Source organism: Melospiza melodia, chromosome 4 (genome assembly GCF_035770615.1).
Source record: "Melospiza melodia melodia isolate bMelMel2 chromosome 4, bMelMel2.pri, whole genome shotgun sequence".
Taxonomy (NCBI): Eukaryota; Metazoa; Chordata; class Aves; order Passeriformes; family Passerellidae; genus Melospiza; species Melospiza melodia.
In genome coordinates this window covers 61,683,310-61,700,061 of record NC_086197.1, presented here as the reverse complement: position 1 = coordinate 61,700,061, position 16,752 = coordinate 61,683,310, and the positions used below count along the sequence as shown (strand labels likewise).

Below are 16,752 nucleotides of genomic sequence, written 5' to 3'. Positions count from 1 at the left end.
AAATCTACCAAAGATTTTGACAAGGCAGCTGAATATAAGCTGATAGATAAGTAGGAAGTCAGTAAGGCATATGTATCAACAAGGCATATGTTAAGTGGAAAATTCTAAGCCCCTGAAAGTACTAGAGAATCTCGTTGACTGTAGCACATTTTCCAGGCTTCACTCAACTTACAGTTCTCTTGGTACATTGCTAAATGCTGTATCTAACCTAAAAAGATCTTTCATAACAGTTGTCCAATGTTATGAAGCTGGAATTTTCCCTCCTAGAAGCTGGCACTTGAAAGCCTGACTCTATTTAAACTAAGGAAAAATAAAAGCCATCCACATGACAGAGCCTGAGAGGCCATTGGCATACTCGGGCACAGCAGCATACCTACATGCATTAGAATTTTGCACTTAAGTAGCCAGCCTTGAGTGGTTTGATTATTTTATCTCCTCACAAACTATGCATGTTCCAACTTTTTTTAACATGACATCAACATAAGGAGAGTACTGAGACATTGTACCTGCTTTGCCAATCTGAACTGCAAGCTTTGTGAGTTTGCCTTGGAGAACTGACTTCTCCTTCTTTGGCAAGTTTGCTTTCTTCTTGTCTTTCTCATCTCCATCTCCACCATCCTCACTTTTCAGTGGCTGCATTTCCATGGCTGCACCATCCTGAGCTTTAGCTAGAAGTTAAGAGTTAAGATGAAAAAAAAGTTTAGTCATTAGTGAGTCTCTCAAATCAAGGATACCTAAAAAGCTTAATGCCCAGGTTCCCTAAATACACTAGCACTGAGAATTATCTTGTATCCAGAGAGGCCACACTACACATGAATGTTTAAATAAGTGTATTGTGTACAGCTGATAGAATACCAGGTTCAGCGAAACATTTGTTTTGGGCAGATTCACTTATGCCATCCTTACCATAAACACTTTGGATGTAAGTATTCAATATGCATTTTATAGGGAAGTCTGTATTCATCTACACTCTTAGAAAACAGAGGTTGCAAGAAAGAATCAGAGAACCTGCATTTACCTTTGTTACGGTTTTCAACAGCTCCATCTTGCTTTTTACCTGTCAGAGAGGGAAACAAGTTGTGTTTTAGGCTGGCTGTGCAGAATTCATTATTTTATTTATGTTTTTATATAAAAACTACATTACTCTGCTAAAAAAGGAAACTGCATTAAAAAAAAAAAGTAAAACATGTAAGTCAGTTTACAGAAACAGTTCATGGCACTTTTTGGACTTTACTTTTCACATACAAGACTGCTGCAGTGTTCATCTACCATGGTTAAGGATAAATTACTGATATTGACACTTATGGCTTGTGAGGAAGATGTCAGGATGTCTTCACAAAAGACATCCTGATGTGTTTTTCTAGGAAAGATATTTATGACAATTCAGTGATTCTGGTGGCCTCCATCTTGCTGTATTCTTCCAATACTTGCCACCAGAATCTGACTCCATCTGTAAATAAACTGCAGGGTCTCACTTTGAGAATCAGTGCTTTTGTACAACATTGCAGAAGCTACTGTGGTATAAAATATTCATAAATCCATAGCAAAGCTTAGTGGAGGTACAGCACTGGATTACTATTTACACAAACATAACCATAAATCTGCAGGCGATGTACCATACATGACGGTGAGAACAGCTCAAGTTCATAATAAAATATGACTCCTACCTGTGTTCAGAAATGGGGCTCAACAAGAGACCATAAAGAAGGACAGTGAAATAATGAAAGAATTTAACAAGTGAAATTTTAAAGGTTGGAAGACTAACACATCATGTGTTGTTTTGGGGGAGCTTAGAAAGTGACAAGCTTTATTTCTAAGTAGAGAAAGCAAGGGTTATAATTACTGTTTGTGATAAACTGAAATGAAAGCACAAAATTGAGCAATTTAGAACAAAACCCAAACATTTTCAGAATTACTGGTAATTCACCAAGTCTTTGGCCTTAGGTTATGTAGACCAAAATTTACAAGAGTACTCAAGTAGAAGAAAATCAAATTGTCAACCAGCCTGTCTGGCATGACATTTAATATCTCCACTACACCATTATTGTAGACACACTCTGATTTCTACACATAAGATTTCTCCCAGCGTTCTCACAACAGCTTAACAGGAAAAAAAAAAAAGGCATGTTCACTTTCTCTGGAAGATGCCACCTCAGACTTCTTAAGAATTTGTCATTGTTTCCTGACTTTGTACCTCTTCTTCCCTAGTTCCTCTCTTCTTCTTTCAGGAGCGAAGTTCTATATTTGAATTACTTGCAACTGCTTGTACATACATTTGCTTTCACTCTGAACTGTGCCATACACAGCCAGCTAAATATAGTCCTTTTAATCTCCTTAACATTCACAGAGAAGTTAATTTAGTTTAACCTGAGTTTTATCAAGGAGAATCTTATTAGGCACCTAACTTAAGGGAAGGAGGAACCTATCTATCTTGGGAGACAAAAAAACCCCATTAGTGTTTGGGTCCCAGGATACACCAAAACACTGCTTGTCAAGAGACTTCTGCTTTTAGAATAATAAACACTGGCAGAATATTAATAAAAGCTATAATCCACTCCATATCTCCTGTAGCAGCTGGTACTGTTATTTGTTTCCTTCTCCTTCCTCTGTAAGGGGAAGGCACAGGATGGCAACTGCTTCACACTAATGACTGCAAGTGTTGCAGGTCAGCTTTTACTTTTTGCTGTCATGCTTGAGCTTGAAGCTAACTTAGAACTTTCAATTCTTCTTGTAATAATTTTTCTAACTTGTAAAGGAACTCACTAGTTTTTTTTCAAGTTTCAAGAAGGGTAAGAATTGTAAAGTATTTGTGGGTTACGACAAGACAAAAAACCTTCAATCTCAATTGCTGCACAGAGCACACATTTTAGCAATTGCCTTTTGAGTTTGAAAGTCTCTGAGAATCTTAAACACATTTCTATGTGAATTTTCCATTATTGTCTTGTATCCCTCTGATAAAAAGATCACTTATAAGTATGACTAGATACTTATGAGCTTGAACTTCACAATAACTTGTTTTCCATAAATAAGTATTTGCTATTAGACATCAATGCACCTTGAAGTTACACAAGATGTGAGTTTAACTATTTATACATGTTATGTATGGCTGGTTAGCAATTGCAAACTTCCCAAACTCTGACTGATCAATGGGATCTGAAGTTTAACTAAATTCCATGTGACAATATTTAGTAGCAGTGGTGCACTCTCAGGTCACTGGACCCAAGTTGTTTTTCCTGTGAAACCTACATTAGGTATGAGATTTTTAAAAGCTTTCTGGCTTTGGATGACATGTTTTTATCCAGTAATATTCAAAAGTTCACCACCATCCCCACTCCCCCACCAAGGCATTTTATGATTATTATGCCTACTTTTCTTTTCCTTCTTTTCTTTTTCCTTCTCCTTCTCCTCTTCATCTCCTCCAGCCCCAAGTAAAGTAAAGATGATTCCAGTCTGAGAGTTCACACCTACAGCAGTAACCACCATTCTTCCAGAGCCTTCCATCACATGTGTACCTGAAAGATTGAATCAGGATTTCCACTGAGACGTGAGCAGGGCACACAAGTACTTTGAGGAAATTAGCTTTCAACCCTGACTTTGACAAAACTCTGAGCTGTGTATATGTACCACTGTCCTCCCCTAAAGCTTTAGCTGCAAAAGATATCTGGAAAGTAAACCCATAAGCAACTACACAAAATGTCTGTCAGTTTTATTGGTCTGATTGCTCCAAAAAAGTTCTGTACTTTGTGGACTGGTTTGGGATAGTTCAGGGAGACAACCTGGATAAAAAACCAATTTGCTAGTTTTAACCGCCAAATTTTAAATAACCACCATACCGCAGAAACAACCTACTTTATTCAAAAATTGTCAAATGCTACACACCTGACAGCAGCATAGGATCTCTGTCCAGAGATTTCTTAACATGATCAGATTCCCCAGTCAGCGAGCTTTCGTCAATTTTGAGGTCATTTCCTTGGATGAGTACACCATCAGCCGGTAAAAGGTCACCTACGAGAGATCACTGGGTTTGTTGACTGCAGTTCCTTTTTTAAAAATAAAAGAAAGTTCAACTTTAAAAATATGTTTACCATATTTCACTTGTGCAATATCTCCAACAATTATGTCAGCTACTGGTATTTGGATGACTTGGCCACCTCTGATGACTGTGAATTTCTGTTCTTGTTCAATACGGCTCTGCAATCCCCGAAATTGTTTCTCTTTACTCCAGTCATTGAAAGCTGTTACTAATACCACACAAACTACAGATAGGAGGATTGCTGCTCCTTCAATCCAACCTGCTTCAGATTCCTCCTCTTCTTCACCAACATTTACTGATCCACATACTGCAGAAAACAGGTTTTAGATTTAAGAAAATTCACACAGATATTTCAACAAAGAAAGCTTTGGAAAACAAAAAACTTACAGCTGGTAAATATTTTCCATGCTAGCCTTCTCAGCAATTTCACCTTTATTTCCATAAGGGTAATACACAAAGAAGATAAAGAACCCGAAAGCTAGAGCAACTTGAGGAAGTTAAACCACGTTACTTATCTGAACACAAGAGAAGTCTACATAGAGAAAGTTTCCTGCCCTTATTTTGTTAAATGATGGCATAAGAATGCCAGACTGGTAAACAACATTCTGCTTTGTCAACATATCCAACTTTACATTTGTCTAAACAAACCAGACATCACAGCAAAAATTCAGTTAAATGAAGTCACAATCCCTTTATTTTCTGTTCAGAAGTATAAATATAGCCTCATTTCTTAAATTATAAAATTACCAGTGTCTTATCACAAATTAAAGAAAATTTTAGACTTGCTAACTCCTTAAAGAAAGCCCATGACTGCAAATCAAACTGCTTAAACATTTGAGGCAAAGCTAAAAAAAACCCCACTTGCACAGAGACTGAATTTCAAACAATTTCTTGTTCCTGCTGCTTGCAATTTACCTTTGGTGAGAATAACACCAGATCATGACCAAGGAAATCTCATGTTGCCCTTTTAAGGCAAGCTAGACTTTTAGCAATGTGCTCTCAATAAGGAACAATAAGCTGCTTTTCCACTGACTTACTGTCTCCCATCAGATTTACAGTACAGGCATGTTGAACCAGAAAAGTCAGTAGTATAATAATAGTAGATACCTACTTTTCAAGAAGTTTACTTACATGATTCATTTCCTCCTGGAGGCTGGTAAAAAGAAAGGCCCAAGGATACTACGGCTGCAATTTCTAATATAATTAGTGTAACGTCCTGTAGTGCTTCCCATACTAACTGAAGAAATGTTTTTGGCTTTTTAGGAGGTATAAAGTTCTTCCCAAAAACTGCTTCTCTCCTTTCTATATCTGCTGGATTTCCACTTAAACCTATTTAACAATAAGACAAAGTTAGTGATACTTACACACATTTCACCCTCACATTAGAAGTGACTGAAGTTTCCCACTCATGGAATCAAGTCCCACTCCACATTTCAGTAACAAAACCAAAAAAGCCACATCTTAAACAATTATGGAAGTAATACCATTAAATCAGAGTCACTATAGAAAGCCAGCTATATTTCACAATTCTCACCTTGCCAAAATAAAGCTGATGGTCTACCTTCTTAATATGTCACTTAATATGACATAGGAACAGAGTAATAATAACAGACATACCTTTGTTCAAAGTAAACAAGTTTGCAAGACAAGCTCATTAGTAGAGTTACTACTATTGAGACTGAGTAGCACCATAAAGCTCTAGCAAGACCACAGCCCGTGAAGGCAGCTCTGGTTCCCAGTGTAGGGATTCTGTATTCAGACACAACATCCTAGGATCCTAAAAGTAACGTAACATTTATAATGAGATGTTTATTATAATTAAAAAGGTATCTATTATAATTATTATATTTCCATAATAATTATTATATAAAATACTATTTTAAATAGTTGAAGCTCTCTGCAGGCACCATGTGAAAAGATGCAATCACTTTTATGATGCTGCTTCCACCTGGAATGGTGGTAGTTATTTGTTCTTCTGAAGCTTCAGTTTCTATCTCCTCTCACACGGAGAGCCCATGTTTAGCACTACGCCGGGTCTGTCACCTCAGTTTTGTACCTATCTTCTTTCTTACATGGCATATTTGAGTCCTCCTCTGTCTCAATTCTGGTACCATCCTTAAGGGACACTAGCAGACAAGAGTGAGGGGCCTTCATGAAAGCTACAGCATGTTTCACGAGCTTGCCAAGATCTTAAAAATAAAGGAATACCAAGTATTTTCAGTGGAAGGTCATGCACTCAAGGTCTTCTGTGAGCGCATCTCCTGGTTACTCCTCTAAAAATTTCAAGCTGACTAACCCACCATTCAGAATTAAGCTCATTTTTCAAAACAAAATTGCCAAACTTCAGAGCAAAGGTCTGGGTACTTCAATCATATTGCCCCAAGGTTATGATTAGCACCAGCTCAAAGACAATTATTTTCTTAGTAGGAATTTTTTAGTAGCTAACCCAGCTGCTTAGTGATAAATGCATTGCAAACATGCTAGGTAATAAATAAGAACAGCAGCCACTGCAGCTGCCTTTCACAATAAGGGGGGTTTTTAACATCTCTAACAGACATTTCTGAGAATCATCACATATTTCAAGACACTTTGAAAAGGTTACTGAACTGCAAAGCTCAATTCTGAGTGCTAACAACTGCTATGGAACCACTTAACTGAAAAGCAAACTATATGCAGATCTCTTCAAAAGAGAAATTAATTAAACATACTCTGTGTATATGATATATTATATTTATTCTAACAGTCTTCAATTCACTCTGAATTCATGTCTTTGAAGGTTTAATAGAAAGGAGAAATTGTACTCATTAGCCATAACCTCACATTTCTTGCAGCTCAAGCTTTAAGGTGCTTACTTTCACTCTAAACTTAAAGAGGACTGCAAGACTATTTTCAAAATCAAGCTATACATTACAGGATCTACAGAAACTCAGGACAGTGTGGGCATTCCAAAACACTGGGCCATATTGCTATTTTGCAGAAGATACTACTTCTCTATTCCTTTAACATGGGCAGAGTTTGGAAATTTATTTACATAATATTAGCAACATCATCCTCTTCCTCCCTTTCCAGGGTACCACAGTGCAGAACATCAGAAGTATACAACAAAAGGTCCTTGAAAAATGAAAAGTGGTTCCAAATGAGGCTATATAAAGTCAAGCTACTATCAGAACCACTTAGTGAAGATTAGTAAATAAGCTTAGCAAAGATAAAAAGCATTTGTATTTTTAGTATACACTATAATACACCATGCATCATTACTGAACTTGCTACATTTACCAGACAGCTGGTAATTTCGCAGTTCACAACCTACAGTCCTGAGATCAAAACTACTGCCATTGTATTCTTAATTATGTGTTCTAACAAGGGCAATTTATGTTATTTGGGGTTAAGTTTGAAAAATATTAGCCAAGGGACTAGTTAATGCTTCATATTCAAATTTTAGTAGAAATATCTATATCTGTCCAGAATATTAGACAGACTTTTGCTACTAAAGATATGTCAAACATTCATTTTGCACATTTGCGTATATGTAAGCAGTAAAGTCTGCTCAGTGTCCTTTTTTTAAGTAATACTGGTAAAGGATTGTTCGAATTTCTCATTTCAAATCAGATAAGTTTGATCCAAATTCTGCCTGAAAATAGATGTTGTCTTACATTGTCAACAACTTCACAGCAAGAAACAGAACAAGCTGAACTCATCCAGTGTGTACCATGTCAGAACTGCCTGTACTTTTCCTGTGAAGCCCCTGGCAATTACATAGTGGTAAGAGTGCCATGTCATAGAGAAAGCATCTGATAGGATAAAGCGTCCTAGGGTTTTGCAGGTATACACAGGAGGTTTAAGAGAGCCAGTATTAGTGTAACGTGTAACAGTTTTCTGTAAGATCTTCCCTAGACTTTTTTCTGTTAGTATTGTCTCCCTTTCTACACCTACAGTTAGAATTTGACAAAAGCAGAGACCTAGTTCTACCTTTACAAGAGCTCTCCAGTACTGCCTCCAGAAAGTTTATAGCAGGTTACCTGGCAGGGTGGCTGATTCTCTAAAATTTCATGTTGTGGTTTAGAGTCAAAACGACACCTCTGTTGGATGCTGTTCTAACTCAATTAACCTTTTCTGAGTCTGTTAACATGTTCAACTGCTGAGTCTTTGGTGTGTTTATGAGCTTCTCTCACACTTTAAAAAGGACGGCACGCTTTTATTAAGTCAGTGACTGTACACTGATCGCAGTGTACATCTAAATGTCAAATCCTTTTGAAAGTGAAAGGCCTTGATACAGCCCTCAGTACAGCACAATCAATCTGCAGGAAAGGGCATCCAACTCTTGAGTTTTAGTTCGCTGACATGTGACATGTTTAATAACCTGCATGTTTGTTACATTAAGAGACAAAGTGAATACTGCAGTACACAAGGTATTTATTTGGTGCTTAGTGCCTCGTGGCTATGTAAAATTGTATTTCCACCTAGCTTGCAGTAGTAATGGACCTTTAGCCTTGCAGATCACTGTGCAACAGAATTCAACTCTCAGTTCAATTCCCAGTTGTAGAAAACCATATCCCTTTTCACAGAGAAAGGAAACTGCCTTCCAATACTATGCAGCAGGTCAAGAGGGTGATGAGAGCCTGTTGGTCCTGAGGTGTGCTACACTGCTTATACACTACAGTGCTTCACACACATGCACTGTACTTCAACACTGCCAGGGAACAGAAGTTTGTGCTCCTCGTGTTTTACAAACTTCTTCATCCTGAAATTGGTCTACTCCCATTCACCGGTAGTTCAGCCATGTCAGCTGGCTGAACAGTTTCAGTTTGGTAAGAGGAACCAAATTCATCTACTGATGATTTCAGGAGGCTGAAATCTGGCTTCAAAAGTGGATCAAGCCAAAACATGCTAAATGCAGATGTACCCAGAGGTACCTTACGGCATTAGTAGGCTGCTCTTGGTCCAAGAAGGTAAATCTTTCCATAGCATTTCTGAAGAACAGAAAGCAACGGCTCTCCAGGATTAAGACAGCAGGTATTTTGCTGCTACCAACATGACACCACATTGGTTAAAATCTAAGTGAGCCTTTAAATGCAGAGACACTACAATTTGCCAAAATCTTGATTTTGGTAATTTTCAATTACTCTCAACAGCAGGAATTCACAGTAAGTTTCAGTTAATGTTTTGACATATTTTAATTTAAGTACAGTTTACTGCATGTACTACAGTACGTAGATACTACAGTACCTTATGCAGTATGATTTCCATCTTTCACAAATACACTTAATAGTTTTTGTTGATATGGGAAGAAAGCCTTCTAGAAAGTTCTCAAGAAGGAGACTTAATAAATTTATTTACTTATTTCTTCACATTTGTACAGTCTATCTCAGAGTAATAACTCTAGATAGTAAAAGCATGGTGTAGCCACATTTTACAGAATGCCACTAAGTCAAACATGGTAAAGACTCCATCAGAGATGCTTATGTCTAGGGAATAAGACTGTGTAATCACTTTGCAAACCTTCCACTAAGAGTAAACATCAATGCTTCAAGTTATATTGATAGTTATTTTGGACAGTTCAAATGAAATCTACAGAATTCTGATACTACGGAAATACTGCAGATTTAAAAACTAGATCCTACTATTAAGGATCCAATAGACCACAAACACATAATCAGTTTTAAAAATTGCTGCATTAGCAAATCCAAGAACTAGGTAGCCACACAGAAGCATTAATAAGCCCTGCATTAGAATATTAAAACCCTAGGCTCTACAACAGCGTGATCTGAATTAGGAACTATAGGTCATATGAACTATTCAGAAAACTGGTGCTTTCACAGTGAGTTGAACACTGCTATGTTGCATTGCTGTTTCATATGTGGATGTCTACATCAATGAACTTTGTTCCAAGTGGAACTTCATTAATATAACATCTCACATGCAGCTTGACCAACTGAAAAAAAACTCTTGCTTACTTATTACCATGGAATACTTCTGTCTTAAAGGAACAAGAAGCAATATTTTGTTATGGTAGCTAAAATGCTACCATACAAACTTTGTTCTATTAAAGAAATCAGTTTGCTTACTAAGCCTTTTCCTAAATGGAGTTTCCTCAGTAAGTGTTAGAATTTACTTACCTTCATTTGGTGAAGTTTTCAACTTTGTACAGATGCCATGTACATCACCATAGCATTCCTGTATTTTATGCAGTGCATCTGCAGCTCGAAGTTCCATAAGAGAACGGAGCTCTGCAAGAGTAACTCCAAAATCTCCATGATTAGATTCTTTTACAGCATTTTTTACGCTGCTATACGCAACCGAGTTGTTTGCCATGTCACCCATGATGCATGCAGTCTTTAGCGTAGACAGTTTCCAGCAAGGAACAAAATTTCAACTCAAAGTAGTTCCAAAAGGAAAATAAATCCTTTGGGTATGAAGACAGTCAGGAGAGCAGACACATCACCCAAGCAAGAGAGCCCGTCTGGAGAGATATCTTTGAGGTTGTCCCATGGTGCGTTCTGTTCCCCACAGCCAAAAGGCATGTACAGTCTAGGGAGAGAACAGATAGACATTCAGTTACATAACAGCTATACTGAAATGCATTGTAAGACAGTCCCTACTCTTGGCACTAAGGTTACAGAACAAATTCCTTTTTTCATTTCCTATAATATTTTTAGTTTGCATTCTGCAGACAAGAGCGACAAGGAAGAAAAAGAGTATTTCCCACCCCAAAGCAACCTTGCATTATTGGATTTCCTTAAATCATTAACTTTGTAACAACTGTTGCCTTTAACACTGGCATTTTCCTTCAAATGTCCATATGGTTCATCATCAAGCAGCAACCTTTAAAAATACCTAAAATTAAATCTGTTTCCAGGGAAATGAAACTTGTAGCATCCCAAGTGATGTCACATGGGGAAAGAACATGCTCAAGTTAAAAATTCCCATTTTCCAATGACGCCCTCACCTCAGAGTTTGGGAAGAGCAAGATTTTTGTGTTCCCATTAATTGGTTTGTGCAAACCTCAATTAAAAACTTCAACACTCAGCTAGCCCACACATGAAGTACTTTTGTATTCTAAGTAGGATTATATCTTCAGGCAGACCTAGCTCTTAATAAATTTTTATGTCCATACAGTTTTAGCCCTGCTCCAGCCCACTTCATCACAACTTAAGCCTTGCACAATACCTCCATGTAATTCTTTGAAGAGAGGGAAAAATTGCACAACACCCCCTTTCTGCAGAAGGGATGAACAGACTGAGAGCAGTTCTTCTGTCTGATGATCAATGTATTTATTGTAGTTGAGAAATTATCATCTAGCCACAGGATCCGAACTTGCACAGGCATTCTATATCTAATTCCCACTCAGCAGACATAGCTTGCACAAGATGTAGCTACACAACAGTGCAATGCACACACAAACTCCTCATGCCTGTGTGAGGATTTGCTGTGTGCCAAAACCAGACTTCTGATCACATAAATCAGCTTTATTGGCATAATGAAGTGCAATGAGCATGCGTAACAACATATTCCCCCACAAAACATGACTGCCAGGCTCAGATGAACAACAACTTGGACACTTCCAGGTCAACAAGACCCTCAAGTGTCATATGCCTAGCAAAGGCAAAAATATAAAGGCAAAGCATCAGCAAGCAAAATATCTCTAGCTACTTCCTTGCCAGGTTAGAGGACTGTTTGGCTGAACTGCTGAGTCTATGTTGAAGTAAAGGTATAAGCACCCAATTACCAGAAGTTTACAGTCTTGGTTCCAGGAAAGACTCAGATTTCTGCTCTGGAAATAATAAGTTGCAGCCATACTAAATCTATCTACCATTTAAAGCACCATGGCACAGTACCTGGTTTGCCCTGAGAGCAACCACTGACACTGTAAACCCCTGAACTGATGCCACCTGACCACAAGTGACAGATCCATCTCCGGCAGAACTACATCTTCTACAGCAACTGCTCTTCTCTTCCTGTCACAGGAGGTTCTGAGAAAACCACTGTCCATGGCTGTTTTCCAGAGAGTGACAAAAAGCATAAAGCAATCAATATTCACATGCATAAAACTCCCAACATTCTATAACATCATAAAAGATCTTAATTTTTAAATAATTTTAAATCTTCATTGTTTTCTCTGTCACTTGCAAGAAAACATTGGAACAGTTGAAGAGTCCATGATGATAGTGTTAACCTGCATGCTAGGATATAGTTTTGATTAAGACTCTAATGAGTTCTGTTAGAGAACAGCTGATCCTGCAAGTGAAGAATTTCATGCAAACCATGTATGAAAGAGTTTTCGTTAAAGACATGCCACATTGTTATCCAATGCCCAAAAGCTGGATGCTGCTGTCCAGCTGGTAGCCTAGGAGGATTTATCAGCTGGCATCTGATCATAAGCTATGACAGTATAACAAGAAGCAGATCAGGCAAATGAGTTTGTATAGCTATGGAGAAGATGCTGCAGCTGCTAATTAAGCAAAAATAGACCAAGCAGAAGGCCCCACAACCAATTACATCAAACTTGATTCAATTTTAATTAAGAAAAGCTCTGTTCAAGCCTCTAGCAGGAGCCCTGTTCTTGATGCCCAAATATACCCAAATGCAAGAGAAAAGGATAGAAAAAGCTATAGCTCTAGTCACTGTTCACTTGTCATCAAAGTTTTAGGACTTTCTCCATATATATGCATAGAGTGGGCCAAACTTGCTTTCATATGCAACTAAACTGAAGAGCAGTAACTCTACTTAATCATAACTCAGTGTGCTTTGCACTCCAGTTCAAACTATGCATCTATATCAATTTTTACTAATAAATAATAATCCATATTAGCCATTAATAAGTTTATACTGAAGGGGGTCCTCCTATGCTCTAAATTCCATCCTAACATACCAACAGACCCCTAGGGTTCACAGGCAAATTCAATAAGCATTCATTAACTACAAAAACAGTGCAGTTCTACAGATCAGCTCCAGTAGTGATAACAAATTATTTGGTACATCCCTGTTAGCAAAGAACTGTGGAAAATTGAAAGGGACAGCGTGAAGACTTCAAATTCTGAATACTGAACAAGTGCAGTATTGCTCCAGATTATGAAAATTTGATTAAACATTAACAATTTTTACACTAAATCAGACCAGGATCTGCTTCAGTAGTCCATTTTTACCAGTCATTTCAACAGAGAGCTTCAACAATAGCTTCTTGTCATAAGGGTACAGGACAGACTTAGTCTAACACAGATTTTTCTGTAAGAATCAGCAAAGAAACTTTCTTTAAGAAATATCCTTAATGTAGTTTTGATGTAAAAGCTTGCAACATTCAATCAGTTCCTGTTACAGCAAGTTCCAAGAGTGCACTTTTGTAACATCAGTGGCGATGCATAATGAAACCATTATGACAACTTTAGTATCATAAAAGGAAGCACATTTTAAAACTACAAAGATCATCTAATAGTATTTTTCTCCTCGACTAATTAAAAATATTTTGTTTTGACCAGTGTTTCAGTTCTCAGTTATTGCATCAGTCAATGAAATAACTGAATAGCATGAGCTCTGAAGCACTATAGTTTAAAGCAACTCACCTCAAACTTCCAATCTGTTAAGATCTCAAACTTTAAATTCAGGAAACAGTTATCAAACTAAAACTCATTTATACCCAATGCTGAAGTTCCAGCCTATTTAAAGTTTAATTCAGTTAAAGTTTTGTGTTAGTTTCCAGCTTAAACAAGCTGCATATAAAATTATTAAGATGTCTATCTTTTATTGGACACATCAACTTTTGAACAATACTTTATCATCGACACTTGATTTATCCCTTTATATCACTGAGACTAGGAATAACTTTAAAAGCTATTATCTGTCACAGAAAAGTGTGACAGAGAAAAACTTGACTAAACTTGACAGAGAAAAACAGACTAAAAAACTTGAACTGCAGAGGCATATTTCAGTAGCAGCACATACTCTCAAAGGTAGGATTCAGATACTTATGTAAATCCCTCTGAGAAGACCTTGCTGCTCTTTGGTTGTAGTAACTTCACTGACACATCATATCATTGTAGCTGCTTATGAGGAATAACTTCCTTACCCAAATCAAATCACTATTTATTGCTAAAGGACTGTGTTGTTACCAGACAAAGACACAAATTCAAACCCATAACCCAATAAATAAAGGTTAGACAACTTTGCCAGTGCTGGAAGTTCATCATGATAAGCTTCTGTAGTTGGACTGGAGAAAGGAAAAGCTCTAAACAGAAGTCTACATGAAGAGATGCTCACCAAAGCATGAAGAGATTACAGATTACTTGTCTATTTAGTGCTACCAGAACATTCTGCACTGACCAAATTAGAAGCTGCAACATGTTTTTTGAAGCGTTCCTGTAGTGGCACAATTACTATTGCCCAGATGCACAGGACCTAGCGTGCCTTAGACTCCTATCCAAGCTTTTCCTATGATTACATTTACATTTAATACTTGCTTCACTAACCTACAAGGAAATACAATTTTCTTAATTAATATTAAAACACTTAAGCACACTCATACCTCAAGAGTCAAAGCTCCAGCAATTATAAATCTTGTGTCATTCAATTTAATTTATACATCTGCTTGAAGAGTATGCATTCAGATATTGAGCATTAGCTGGTAGCATTTGACCTTCAGCAACACACTAAAACTGGGCCCTGTAATATAGGAAAGGGCTTGCAAAGTGATTATCTCAGGAAAGCCTTTGTTTAATCTAATTAGTACAATGAATACCAGACAGATCTGCATATCAAGAAGCTGTTGTGATAAAAACCATCCCATATGTTTCAGTTGTCATGCCTTTTAACCTGCCTACAAAGGTTAAAAGATATTGAAAACATATCATATGCTTTTGCATACTTCAGTTTGGGTGTGATCCACAGCTTCAAGCCATCACAGAACATTGCAGGGGTGGGGGAAAAGAAAGAAGGGAAGCTGTCTGCAATGTTATTATAATGGAACATTATTACAAAGTGTAACTGAGAAAGTAACCTGGAAATCAAACTGAAATTGACTGAGGTTTTGTGCTCTGAAGGGTCAAACTTCTTGCTGTAAGAGACAGATCTTCCCACCTACTTGACAGGCTACAGAAACTCACCAGCTGTTTCACAAGGAATATGAATGAATTCTAATGAGGCAAAACATAAATACAGAACAGTATCCTTTTACAAGTCATTACTGAACAAACAGGAGTTAAATAACTTCAGTGCCGTGCTATTGTTTCAGAGCAAACATCTCAGCCTGGTTTATGAAGAGACATGTACAAGAAGACTGAAGAACTTAGAGGCAAAGGGCACAAACAAATTTTTTAGCATACCATCTTGAGTCTATGTCAAACAGTGTTGCAATTACAAGTTTCAGTTATTACAGCTTATGCGCTATAAACAGTAAACTCATCAAAGGTCATGACTTTTGCTTAGTTTTCAAAGAGAAATCTGATTTAATTCTGAAGCCTAATCTCCTGGGAAGCAGATGTACTTACCTATCTGAAATAAAAACTGGCCTAGATTCTGCGTTGGATCTAAACACCGGGATTGTCCCTGCTCATTGCAGGGAGGTTAGACAAGATAACATTTAAAGGTTTTTTCCAACTCAAATTATTCTGTGATTCTGTGATTTATGGCACTTAATCTAAGGGATTTCTGCTGCCTACTGTGATTGACACCTGTAGAAACCATTTCATCCATTGATGGTTTCTTTCCTTTAAGACCCTAAATTTATTTCTTATTGAAATTATAGCAAACAAATTAGGATTTCAGTAGTCTGAAGTCAGATAAGTAGTAATACAAATCAGCAGTGTTCACACACAGGTTCTGCATATTTTTCCTCTTGTTTTGGTAGTAACAAGGAAAAATTGTACAAGCCTTGAAGGTGAGTTATTATGGCACAAAGGACATAAGCTTCTCTTACAAAGCAGCTTGGTCCACAGCCTCTGCCAGGAGCCCAGCAAGCAAGCAGACATTTTGTTCTGCCATGCACCATCTGAACAGGCCTGTACTGCCCTGCCTTGTCCAAGCCAGGGCCTCTCCCCACGCACCAAACAACTCAGCTCCAGCTGCAGTGACATCTGGACTCAGAAACAAGATCAGAAAGTGCTGTAGGAAACTATTTTCTCAAGAGTTTAAACTGATCATTAGCTTTCTGAGGTAACCAAATAGATATTACTGATCCAAAAATAGACAGACTGATGCGACAAGAAGGGCTTCAGAAAATCTGTGACTACTTTCAAGGAACATCAGACTTTGAGACATACTGGAAAATCCCAGAGGACAAAAGCAATGTGATCATCATTAAAGAAAGCAACAAGTGTTCTGTGTGTTTGAGGTACTAGGGTTTCATAGTCACCTATTTCATATCACATTGCTGGCCCGTCCACAAGATGACAAACACTTAAGACAAAACCATGCAAAAGTGTCAAGTTTGTAACCACTTTAAACCACTTTTCTGCAGTCCACAGCTCTGATCAACAGGCAGCTTCTCTCCTCTCCACCCACAGGCCCTGAAGCTTCCTTCTCTGTACTTCTTTTTCCTAGGTTCATCTACTTTCTGCTCTGTGATGACACTATAAACTAAAGGCTACATTCAAGAGGACTGTTCGCAATGAAAGGTTACTCCAGTTTAAGACTGTAATCTCAGTGAAAAAAGTTTTAACCTCTAGATGAGACTGTCCCATCCAGAATCATTTTGAGTGCGTTCAAGCACCTAAAATGTATTTACTGTGTGT

At 37.6% G+C, this 16,752-nt stretch overlaps 1 protein-coding gene across 8 annotated transcripts in view; it reads right to left on the bottom strand.

The window, feature by feature from the left end:
• Positions 1-16,752, bottom strand: part of ATP2B1 (ATPase plasma membrane Ca2+ transporting 1) — a 60,295-nt gene that overhangs the window by 23,482 nt on the left and 20,061 nt on the right. For all 8 annotated transcript variants that reach the window (XM_063154919.1, XM_063154917.1, XM_063154916.1 and 5 more), the window contains exons 2-8: positions 10,150-10,561; positions 5,165-5,362; positions 4,086-4,340; positions 3,880-4,005; positions 3,369-3,512; positions 1,019-1,057; positions 507-668 (exon numbers count right to left, since the gene is read on the bottom strand). In XM_063154919.1, the coding sequence (XP_063010989.1) occupies positions 507-668; positions 1,019-1,057; positions 3,369-3,512; positions 3,880-4,005; positions 4,086-4,340; positions 5,165-5,362; positions 10,150-10,354 (1,129 nt within the window). In that variant the 5' untranslated portion in view covers positions 10,355-10,561. The remainder of the gene's footprint in view (positions 1-506; positions 669-1,018; positions 1,058-3,368; positions 3,513-3,879; positions 4,006-4,085; positions 4,341-5,164; positions 5,363-10,149; positions 10,562-16,752) is intronic.